This window comes from Marmota monax, unplaced genomic scaffold (genome assembly GCF_021218885.2).
Source record: "Marmota monax isolate L192 unplaced genomic scaffold, Marmota_monax_Labrador192_F-V1.1 WCK01_AAM20220418_F8-fsc00251, whole genome shotgun sequence".
NCBI lineage: Eukaryota > Metazoa > Chordata > Mammalia > Rodentia > Sciuridae > Marmota > Marmota monax.
The window spans coordinates 1,649,107-1,661,954 of NW_026694546.1; the positions used below are offsets into that span (position 1 = coordinate 1,649,107).

The 12,848-nt window shown below is 35.7% G+C and overlaps 1 protein-coding gene across 1 annotated transcript in view; it reads right to left on the reverse strand.

Moving 5' to 3' along the window:
- Tekt3 (tektin 3) overlaps nt 1-12,296 on the reverse strand; it is a 37,765-nt gene extending 25,469 nt beyond the window's left edge. The window contains exons 1-3 of the mRNA XM_046420704.2: nt 12,181-12,296; nt 3,179-3,786; nt 460-543 (exon numbers count right to left, since the gene is read on the reverse strand). Of these exons, the coding sequence (XP_046276660.1) occupies nt 460-543; nt 3,179-3,786; nt 12,181-12,187 (699 nt within the window). The 5' untranslated portion in view covers nt 12,188-12,296. The remainder of the gene's footprint in view (nt 1-459; nt 544-3,178; nt 3,787-12,180) is intronic.
- Nucleotides 12,297-12,848: the final 552 nt, after the last annotated feature.

Here is a 12,848-nt window from a genome sequence, read left to right on the forward strand (position 1 = left end):
ATGGTAAGCACCTTTACATTGTAGAATGCTGTAACATTAAAAATAATATATTCAAACAAAATCTAATGATAAAAGAAAATTGTCCCAATATAACTCTAAATAAAACACTATTTAAATTCATAAACACAGCATGATCCTAATCTTTAACACATGTCAGTGCGCCCTTGTGTGAGTTGGTTGGTGTATCTAAGCATGTTTAATAAAATGAAACACTCCAAAATTGATGCCAATTTCTGTCCAGTGAAGCTGCAAGCAATGTTTATCTTTATTATTTTCTATATTTTCAAATCCCCAGTTAACACGTGTTACTTTTAAAACATGAAAAATCTACCTTTTGAAGTGCTATAGACATCTGGTATGCTCTTATAATGACTTTATGTAACACCATTTTATTTCTACATTATAAAAACAAGTTAATTACTAAACTTCTCGTTATGGAAGCATTTCCCTCATATTTACCGTCAGCAGTTGTTTCTCAACTTCGTCATGAACTAGATCAATTCCCATTCTCTTCTCTCGATGAAAGAGACATTCTCGAGCAACCTACAGATCAAGAAATAATAGAATATGTTAATTTAAACTGACCATAACCAGTGTCTATCAGTTCTAAAATAATGTTTAATGAATATCAATAGAAACTCCCAATACCAACTTTTGAAACCATTTTGTGAGACTTTAGCATGAAAATGACAGTGACACTAAGTAAATCTTTGTGCTAGTTTAAAGAATTAGCTCTTCAAAATAATTTGAAAAGCTGGGCGCAGAGATGCACATTTATAATCCCAGTGGCTCAGGAGGCTGAGGCAGGAGGATCAAAAGTTCAAAGCCAGCCTCAGCAAAAGTGAGGCACTAAGCAACTCAGTGAGACTCTGTCTCTAAAAATACAAAATAGGGCTGGAATGTGGCCCAGGGGCTGAGTGCCCCTGAGTTCAATCCCTGGTACCAGTAATAATAATAATAATCATATATTGAAAACATTCCCAATTTGGAAAGTTGACAAATTAGGCAGATGACCTCTATTCGATCTCCACAATAGCATCTTCGAAAGTTAGCTAGCATTAGTTGATTCAAGAGAAATACTTCTATAACATGAAACATGGACTTAAAGATATTATTTCCAAATATTTTCTAAGGAAAAGAGTAAGGAAGAAATTAATGATTATTTTTTAAAAGATACCAAATATATATGTAGCCAAAACTTCAAGGGATTGCTTTTAAAGTATAATTTTTTATTTCCTAATACAAAAATAATATGCTTTTATTAAGGAGAAAAATGTAGAAAATAAGACTTGACCATATTTTTCTGTTTTATTTGTTTTTCTTTAAATGGAAGCCAATATGTCCTTACAATTTTATGTAATGCTTTATAATTGGCATTAAATAGTAGACCCCTGTAACAAAGTATGCTTTGAGACAGAGTATGTTAATGACTCCAATGGAAAAACAACTTAGATTGCTAATGATAAATAATGTATGAAAGAACATTATGTAGCTGTTAAAATGCTTTTTTGAAAAAACTATTTTATGACATGAGATTACTGTATAATGTTAATTTTTTTAAAAGCATAAAATATGAAAGTATGTACTCTATAATTCAGATATAATTGAACAATATCTTTGCATGTATCTCTCATTATTTAATATAATTTACACTTAGTAGAAGGAGAATTAATGGTCCAGGAGAACTCTTGATTATTTTAGGTTATATTACTAAATTGTTTTCCAGAAAAATTTCTACCAACCCATGGTCCCACCAGTAATGCATAAAGTGCCTCTTTTCTTCTCCTTTGCCAATCATAGATGTTATAAGTTTTTACTACCAAAAATCTGATAGGCCAAAGATGGTCACCATATTGATTTAATGTTGTCTTATTAAATTTAGCATTTTTCCTTATATAGCTGATCATCTATATTTTCTTTTGAGATTTGTGTTCTTGCAACTAACTTTAATTTTAATAAGAACCTTCTGATTCTGTTTTGACAGTAAGTGTTCGAGCACACAAGAACATCCAGACAAAAACTGAAATTAGAATCATCTTACTAAAAGTCATCACTAAATCTCATCTGAAAATTAAGAGGACAACCAACTATCGTTTTAAGGATACTTTCAATCCATGAAGGTAGGGTAAGGGCTGTAGAATAAACAATAATCTTCAATATGAGCTAGGACTCAGAGGAAGTATAGGAGGCCTTCAATTCAGAATGAATTGATTTTTAAAAATCACCATTAGTGTACTACTAATGTTTGTGTCTACCAACCTTCGTCAGGATTCTGGGAGTTTTGTTTGTGTGTGCTTGTGGTTAGTCGGGAGGGGGTTTGATAGGAAGTAACAGTGTGTAGGATGCTCAACAAACTCCTTAAACTACTAGACATTCCAGCTCCTTGCTCTCCAAACTCTCCTACCTACAGGTACCATATTGAAGACCCACTGCAAATGCTTTTTCACAAGGAAATACAAACATCTCATGCAAACATGAAGATGTTAGCTATGCTCATCAAAATATATACAACTTCCATAATAATTTCTATGATTTTCTCACATACAAATATGGAATGTCCTCTTTCGATGGTGGAGGGCGGCATGGGGTTGGAGGACCTATCATGTGGTGCAAGGGTTGGACATGATTTGAGCTCACTCAAAAGCCAGCTAGGAGACCAGTAACTAACTGGAAACTGCCTCTATGACCATGGTAGTTGTCCTAACTTCAGTCCCATGTCTCTATTTTAAAAAGCTCCCTCTATTTCATAAAGTGGTCTCATTTGACAATTTGTCCCCTGAAACAGAATCACAACATGTATACAGGAGGCAATTCATGACACAAACTAAGAGAATTAAAATTCTTTTCCTTAAATATTTTTAATCTTTATCTAGGGACAGCAGGGATCAAGAAGGCTTTTTAAGAATTAAGATGATATTTTCACCTCAAACATTGTGCATTCTAATGAAGTCTCCTTAATTAGTCTTTGCATTGAGAACTTAAGGTGGTTGCATAGTGTGTTGAATTGGCAATGGTTCTACCATTACTGAAACCAGTTACAGATTCATTGGTAGAGGATTGTGTCTAAAAGTGAAATGAAGCATAATCTGACACAAAATAAATAAATAACCTCAGAAATTCAATCAGTGGACTATAATAATCCAAATGCAATGCCTTTTATCGTAAACTCTATAGTTACCTGAAGGGGGGCTTCAGACTCTGCCAAAGCCCTCTCCAATCTTTTCTTAACATCAGTAAGTGCATTTGTCTCCCCAATCATTTCATCCAACTCATGAGTGATTTCAGATTTCCAAAATCCTATGTCATTGACACGTTCTCCCAAATTTTGGTTGGTGTCGGCCTGGGTTTTTCTTGTTTGTTGATACTTGTCTTGAATGAGGCGAGATGTGTCTACTCTGAGTCTCTCTGAATTGTGCCGGGATGTATTAGACTCTTGGAAGTTGGTTAAATTGGACCTGTACCAATCATCAGGAGTATATCTTGTGAAGAGAGTGGTTCTGTTGGAAACAAAGGGAAGCATGCTGCTCTCTGACACCCTCTGTGATCTGGTGCAGTATGGGCCCAACGTCGGAAAGTTGGAGGCAACTTTGTAGTATGTGCTGGGTCTCCAAGGAAGGCTCAAGCTGTGGGTAAAATTGCGATGGGGAAAGTAGTTCCTGTAGCTCGATGCCAGGGTACTGATAGCTGGTAGAAAGCTGGTTGGTGCTGGTGGAGGGCAGGCATAAGTTGCTGTTAAAGTAGAACCTAAAGGTTCCATGGTGCCCAAACATGATCTGTAAATCTGACCTGTTTTGACACAAGCAGAATTAGAAAGTCATATTACTTAATCTCATTAAACATACCAATAAAAGGCCAAATCTTAGTATCAGTTACAGTGCTTCCTAACTCATTAGATATTTGTTCTAAATCATTCCTCATGCTTCCACGTGATAAACAAAATAAATATATTTTCTTCTCTGTGTCTCTAGAATGTAGTAGGGTTTAATTTTTTTTAATTGGCCATTTGAATTTTTAATTTTTTTTAAATTATGAGAGTAGTACTGTTTCACCATAACAAATTCAAATCAAGAGCTTAAACTATGCAATCTAACAGATAGGGATTAAAATATTGGCCTTGCTATTTACTAGGTATGGGACGTAGGGCAAATTACTAATCTCTCTGTGCCTCACTTGCCTCATCTATAAAGTTGCTTTTTGAAAAAGCAAATTCAAAATAACTTGAGGCTGTAGGGTCCCGAAGATTGTCTTGGTTCTCACCTTTTCTCCATGTCAATCAAATCTAGGAATAATTTAGTTTTCTTCTAGCAAGAAGTTTCAACGTGAATAGACCACTCCTACTTTACTTTGGATAATTCTGGACAATAACGGATCCAATAACCAAGAGCTCACTTGGTCTTTTGACCATGGAATTTCCAGTGCAGAATGCCATTTGAGTTTTTCTAATACCTGCTGTGTTGACATCTTGAGATATCTCAACCCAGAATTGTCAAATATTGAACCATGAGACATCTCTTCCCAAGAGACACTGGTTCATAAGCCAAGGGAGATATGAGGACTGAGAAAAATAAATCTAGTGTAGATTAGCACTTACAGATTTGTTTTTAAATTAAGGATGGGCTGTCACTTTGAATCTGGAATCTAAAGCATAAAACTCAGTTATTGAGAACTCATGAAGTAGAGCTGCTCATGTATGACAGTAAGCATCACACGAAGAGACAGTATTTTATAGACACACCTGGAATGCAAGCTCCAGCCAACCGTCTTTTGAAACCATTCAGGAAGACTGAATAAAAGACATTGCATGATGATATCTCATCAAAGTATTTCACCATCATGTATTTTTATTGTTGTTGTTATTGGCCAAGAAAACTGAAGTTGTGTTGACTTAAAAAACTTAAACTCCTACCTCCAACCATGATCAAAGAATAAAATTACCACTAGACTCTTACTTTCAAAAATCTACACCAGATATATGAAATTGCTCTTGTACTTTGGACAACAAGCAGCACAGGACTCTGACCCCTAAGAGAAGAGAAACAATTAAGATAATTCTCTGATTATAATGGCATTGCACATGAAGGCAATTTCCAAACCAACATGGAAAAAAAACAGATAAAAATAAAATGAGCCTGGAGGCCTTTGTGAACCAAGAAAGCAATCAGAATTTGGGGAGACTGAGGCAGCTAGACACTGTGAAATAGGATTCTGGAATAAAGTGAGCTCAACAGACAAAGAGCTCTAGAAATCTCTATAGGGCTCCATGTAAGCCTTCACTGAGTCAGAGCCTGCATATACATCATGGGACCTTCCATAAATGTCAGCAAAGAGAGATGACAGAGCTAGAAGTTGAAAATTTCTAGAGGTCACTGAGGGTGCAGATAAGTTTTGAACTCAGACTAATAAGAGAATAAATGGTGAATACTCGAACCATCCAATGGAGACCTCAGAGGGGACACACATTTGAGGTAAGGCAGAACTGACCCTGGAGGGAAAATATCACAGACTCGCTGTGGCAAACAAAGCCTGAAAACAGGCCTCAAAGATAGGAAACTGCTCCACAAGTGACTTAACTGCCAGACAACATCAAGACAGTCCACTATGTAATAACACAATGTCCAGCACCCAGTCTAAAACTACCAGACATCCCAAGAGATAGGAGAATGTGATCCCTAATTAGGAAAAATCAGTCAATGGATGCAACTCTAGAAATGGCAGAGGTGATGATTCTAGAAAGCATTTAGGACAAGTACATAATTAAGAGAGAGATGTAAGATTTAAAAAAAGAATAAACCAAATGGAGCCCCCTGTGTGGTAGCACATGCCTGCAATCCTAGCAACTATGGAGCCTGAGGCAGGAGGATCCCAATTTCTAGGCCAGCCTGGGCAACTTAGTGAGACCCTGTCTCAAAATAAAACATAAAACAGGCCAGGGATGCAGCTCAGTGATAATGTACTTCTAGTTCTATCCCCAGTACTGCAATAACAACAAAAGAGCCAAATGGAACTTTAGAGAGGAAATGTATAATATGTACCTATACAATATATACTTGCACAATTTCACTAGATGGGATTAATAACAGATTAGGCATCAGATAAATAAAGATTGGTGAGCTCAATCCTAACCAAACTGAAGCACAGAGGGGTTTTTTAACACTGAAAATAAAAAGTCATTCCAGTAGCCTATAGTACAAGAGTAAGTGTTTTAATATCTTCTATTTAAAATGTCATTAGGAGAGAGGAGAGGGTAAAAACATGTGAAGACATATGACCATTTTCCAAATGTGATGAAAACTATAATCTCCACAAACTCCAAGAGAATAAACACACATACATGCATACACCCCACTACCAGAATTTCCACCCAAGGCTCACTGAAGTCAAATTGCTGAAAACCAGTGAAGAGTTTACAGAGAAGAGTTTAAAATCAAGGAAAAGAAAGACTAAGTAGAAGGGAACAAAGATCAGAATTAGTTCAGAATTACTATCAGAAAATATGCAAGCCAGAAGATAATTAAGCAAAATTTCCACTGTATTATTTATTTATCTTTTTCTCCTTCTTTCTTTCTTATTTCTAGTGCTTGGGATCAAAGTGTAAGACTAGAATTCCCTATCTAGTGAAAATATTCTTGAAACAGTAAGATGAAATAAAATATTTTGAAAGAAAAACCAAAAGAATTCATCAGCAGCAGACCTGTAATAAAAGAATTGTTAAAGGAAATTCTTCAGGCAAAAGGAAATTATACCAGATGGAAACTTGGATCTACACAAAGAAATGAAGAATGTCAGAAATGGTAAGCATTTGTGCTAATACTAAAAAGAAAACTTTCCTAACTTTCAAATTTCTTTTCAAATTTCCTTTCAAATTTGGTTAAAATAAAAATAACAAAAAAGTTTCTTGTGGAGTGTATAAAATACAAGTAATTATATGGTAATGAGTACAAATAATTGAGGGTTTAGATGGAAATATAACATAGGTCTTATAACTGAATAGAATGTTATTTAAATGTATCCTGTGATAGTTAAAAACCCATGTTGCAAACTTTAGAGCAGTAGTTTTCTCAACAATGTAACCTAAGTTCCCCATTCACAGTCTAAGACCTTTTCAGGAGTGAAAAAGTTAAAATTATTTTAATAGTAAATACTTGGATGCTATTCACCTTTTTTTTTTTGACCCATTATCTCACAAATTTACAGTGCTTTCCAGAGGTGTCATTACATGTGATATCACAACAGAATGAGCAAAAAATATATGTAAATTCAGCTATTAAACTAGAAATTAAAGAACTTTATCAAAAATGTAAACCAATACCATATTTATCAGTAATTTTTGTTGTAGAAATTCATGTTTAATAAATATGTAGGGGGCTGGGATTGTGGCTCAGAGGTAGAGCACTCGCCTAGCACGAGCGGGACTCGGGTTAGATCCTCAGCACCACATAGAAATAAAGGCATTGTGTTGTGTCCATCTACATCTAAAAAATAAATATTAAAATAAATAAATAAATATGTAATTTGTTAGTATATAATGTGTTATTACAGTTTTTTAAATGAATTCATATTTTAGTTTCTAAATTTTAATTTCATATAAATATATATATACACATATATAAGTATACATATGTATATGAAAGCCCTTTGAGATATTCAATATTTTGTAAAGGGGTCCTGACCAAGATAACAAAGTGTTGCTGACCTGGAGTAATTTCTAAGGAAAAAAAAAGTTCTCGCTAATAAGCAAAAAGTGAAGAAAAAAATGGAAGACATATAATTAATTTAAGGGGGGGGGAGGAAAAAGCAAGACAAAGCAAAAACAAATTACAAAATGATAGATATAAATCCAACTATATCGATAATTACAATAAATGGTCTAAACAATCCAATTAAAAGTCACAGATTTTTAGAATAGTTTTTGAATAACAATATTAAGCTGTATGCTGACTAGAAAACTCCCATTTTAAATATAAAACACAAATAAGTTAAAATTGAAAGTGCAGAAAAATGTATACTTTGTAAACACAAACCAAAAGAACACTGAAGCGGCTACCAAATAGATTTCAGAACAAGAAATATTATCAGAGATAAAGTTAGAAATAAGGATAAAGGGATCAAAGAGACATACAATTTTAAATGTCTATCTAATATCATTAAGAAATGAATAACAAAAAGACTGAGAACTAAAATGAGAAATAGACAAATACACAATTGTAGTTGGATATTTCAACACTCTTTGCTCAGTAATTAATAGAAAAAGTAAACAGAAAATTGGCTAACAGACTTTTTGAATGACATTACAACTACCTGGACTTAATTTATATCAGGAAAACATCTACCCCAAAGAGCAGATTGTTCTATTCCCAACTGCGTAGAAAACATTCACCAATATAGACCATATTATATACCATAAAACAAGTCTCAAATAATCATAAAATATTGAAATCATACAAAGTACGTATGTTCTCTGAACATATCAGAATTAGAAATAAATAGTAGATATTTGGAAAGTCCCCAAACAGAAGAAAATTAAACAACACAGCTCTAAATAACTCATGAACCAGTCTAGAAATCACACAGGAAATTAGAAAATTGCATTCACTTAATGAGAATAAAAACAGAACACCAAAATTTGTGAAACGCATCTAAATAGTAATTGGATGGAAGGTTATAGTTTTACCGCTTCTATTAGAAAATTAGAATGAGCCAAAAATCAGTGACCTGTATTTTAATCTTGGTGGGGGAAAAACACAAAGCAAACACAAAATACAAGGAAAAAATAATAGAAAAAAATCAATGAAACAGAAAATGGGCAAGTAGGGAAAAATTAATAAAACCCTATCAATAAAACTGGTAAACCTCTTGCCAGACTTATAAACATGAGAGGAAAAATTACTAATATCAGAAACAAAAGAGGGAATATTACTACAAACCCAGAAAATGTTAAAAAGTTTATAAAACAATATTGCTGACAACTTTATGCCAATCATGAACGGATAAAATTATTTAAAAAGATATAAATAGTCAAACTCAAGGAAGAGATAGGTAGCCCAAGTACCCCTGTAGTGACTAAAGAAACTGAATCTATTCAGTCTTCCCTCAAATAAAACCTCAAACCTAGTATTGACTGGTAGATTCTACCAAACTTCGAAGGAAGAAATCGTTCCTCCATTTTTAAAAGCCTATGGTTTCTTTTGCTGATCTATGTCCCTTACAATGTTTTAACTTCTCTACATCCTAATTCAGTCATTTCCAAAGGGGGCATGTGCAGCACATACTAAGATTATTAACTAATGCTATAAATATCTCATATTTTCAAGGAAATTAAACAAATTCTTTGGAAAAATGAATGAAAACAGCTATGGAAAAGTCCATCCCCTTGATCAGGCAATTGTTTTTTTATTATGGTTTTATTCATACCCAAATAGCATTTTAAGAAATTGAGACATGTGCTACACAATCAAGCATAGTGTTTGGCTAGGTTCATTTAATGTGTGGTCAATAGGTATTTAAATACTGAAAAAAGCTATAATAGTCTTCTGTAAATATTGACATGAGATAAATATGGAACCAATCACAGACATTTGAAATACTGAGAAGTTTCATTGATAATACAAAATCTGGCCTCAAATAAAATGACATATTTTATTAGCACATTAAGGCCAGACTTTAAGCTCATAAAAATTTTAAGATATAAAAATCTATGCATCATTTCTGCAGAAGACACAAATATAAAAAGTTTACTGAAATTTCCCACCCCTGCCTAAGATCTGTGGTAAGCAGAGCCTTCAAAGTGTCTCCCATTCAACTCCCTAGTTCCTTTAGTTCTATCTACTTACTGAGTTTCAAACTAGAGAAGGAATAAAACATTGCCACAAATACATTATAACAGAATCAGAAGAAATGATACCAGATTTCAATGTTTAAGTCATGTTTCTTTATGCATACGACTGACTAATAAAGGAAAAGCTAAATGATCTCTCTTCCCCCCTCCAAATGGAAAGAAATTCTGTTTATTGATGATGTATGAAGTACTACACACTGGACAGCCATGTACAGTATCTAGAAAACTTGAAAGGGGACATTCTCTGTGACTCAGCTCTTCAACTCCTTGATGTATACTTAGAGAAATTCGAATATGTATAAAATCAGAATGTACAAGAATATTTCACTAATATTTTTTAAAGGGAGCAACCCAAAAGTCCATCAATAGGAGGATAGATATGTAAATTTTGGTAAATTCGTGTAAGAATTGGCACACATCACCTAGTGAATCACGTAGAGCATGTACAGTATAATACTATTACATAAACTAAAAACAACACTATATATTGGTCTTTGGATAAATAAGTAGTAAGAATATAAAATACATTGGATATAAGTAAACATTAAATTTTGGTAGGTGAGTACAATAAGGAAGGAGAGAGGAGAATGAGCTAGAGGCCTCAGCTGTACCTGTAACCATTTTTTTAGGGAGATAAAAACTATGTTAGGGCTAGGCACAAGATAATTGCTGACTGGGCTTATTGAGTGAAGTATTCCATTTTTTAAAAAAAAAGACTAGAATATTTTATCAGATGCCTCAAAACACTAATACTTATTATTATAACTCTTTGCTTGCTTTTTTCACAATGACCAAGTGAATAATTTTACCCAGTTCCAGAATGTTTCTTACAACATCATGAGCAAACCAGAAGAAAACCTTAAGGGACTAGGTTTAACTGCCAAAACCTACGTGAGAGCTTCTCAGACAGAGATGAACAGAAATGGCCTTGGACAGAGAAAAAACACTTGACCAGTCTGAAAAATACATGTATGAAGATTTGAATTTGAAGTCAACATATCTTATATACAAACAGAGATATGAAAAAATTGTGGTATATATGTGTATTAAGAATTGTAATGCATAGAGCAGATTATGCTAAGTGAAGCTAGCCAATCCCTAAAAAACAAATGCCAAATGTCTTCTTTGATATAAGGAGAGTAACTAAGAACAGAGTAGGGTCGAAGAGCATGAGAAGAAGATTGACATTAAACAGGGATGAGAGGTGGGAGGGAAAGGGAGAGAGAAGGGAAAATGCATGGAAATGGAAGGAGACCCTCAGAGTTATACAAAAGTACATACAAGAGGAAGTGAGGGGAAGGGGAAAAATAATATAAGGGGGACAAACGAATGTCAGTAGAGGGAGCAGAGAGAGAAGAGGGGAGGGGAGGGGAGGGGAGGGGAGGGGGGATAGTAGAGGATAGGAAAGGCAGCAGAATACAACAGACACTAGTATGGCAATATGTAAATCAATGGATGTGTAACTGATGTGATTCTGCAATCTGTATATGGGGTAAAAATGGGAGCTCATAACCCACTTGAATCAAATTGTGAAATATGATATATCAAGAACTATGTAATGTTTTGAACAGCCAACAATAAAAAATTTTAAAAAAAAAGAATTATAATGCAAAAAAAGAGTACATGTATAATGGCATAATTTGGCATATATATATATATATATATATATATATATATATATATACAGAGTTACAAAAAATCGTGCTGTACATGGGTAATAATGAGTGTAATGCATTCCACTATTGTAATGTATTTAAAAAATAAATAACAAAAATTTAAATAAATAAATGTAAGGAAAAAAAAAGGAATCCTGTCTTTGAACCACCAAGTGATTGTAAGACCCCCCCAGTGGCTGCAAAACCCTGCCCAGTGAAGCAGAAGGAACAAGAGGGACATGTTTGGGGCGGCAAGCACCACAGTGGAAAACAATAAGTTAGTATTAGGCACATGGATGCTTGTTTATTATATTTATTGTGTGGAGTATTTCATTTAAAAAAAAGGGGGGGGGAGAATATTTTATCCGCTATCTTAAAACTGCTAACAGGTGTAAGAAATTGCATGACCCTGGGGCTCGGATGCTCTTTTTCTGGTTTAATAACTTCTCAATCCCTGAAAAGCATCAGAAAGATAAATCACGCGTGCGCAGGAGACCAGGTAGGAGGTGTCGGTGGGTTTGTTCGGATTTACGTGAGGCTGAGACAGAAAAGTGAAAACCCAGGGGAGGAATGCAGGGTTTCCGCGACCTTCCCGCGATTCTGGGGCCAGACGTTGGAGCCCTAACAGGCGAGGAGGGACCCTGCTGGGGGTCACCCCAGCGGCAGGCGCGGGTCGAGGAGACCACTCACCTGTCATTGTGTGCCGGCGAGGGGCGGGGAAAGGGGCGTTGAAAGCAAAGGTCTAGGACCCACTACCATCGCCCACTGAGGCTCAGACCCCGAGCGGTCCGGCCTCTGGCCACGCCTTTCCCCATCTGAGGCTTCAGCTCCCGCGGGCCACTCAACGGCTGCCCCGGGCGACTCGCCGGGAGCCGATTGGTCGGTCAAGGGAGAGGCGGGAGCTAGGAGCTGCAAGGCCTGGAAGGAAACCCCGCGGAAGGAGGTTGCCAGGGACGCTCTCGCGCTTAGTAACCGCGGTCCCCGGGAAGAACTGCTGGGTCCTGCAAGTGAAAGGGATGAGGGCTACCCAAGGGACCCTGACCGGGCATGGCGATTCCCCCACCCCCTTCTCGAAGCCTTTCATTCTGAATTTTTCCAGATGCATAGAACTTGGTGGCCCATTCTGAAGAGCAACAGGGAGGGAAGCCACTGTCCTGGAATGTTGACAAGCCCCCACCTTTATGCTTGTCTTCTTCCCAGCAGAACCTCTCCCTAGATGGGGTTATCTAATCCTCTTCCCCTCCTTCCTGATTTTAAAGAAAAAATTGGGGACTTTTCCTCTCTACCAAAATTTTCTGTAAACAGTAACAAAGTTTCATCCAGTTACTAGGCCACAAACTCCTCCTGTTCCAACCCTC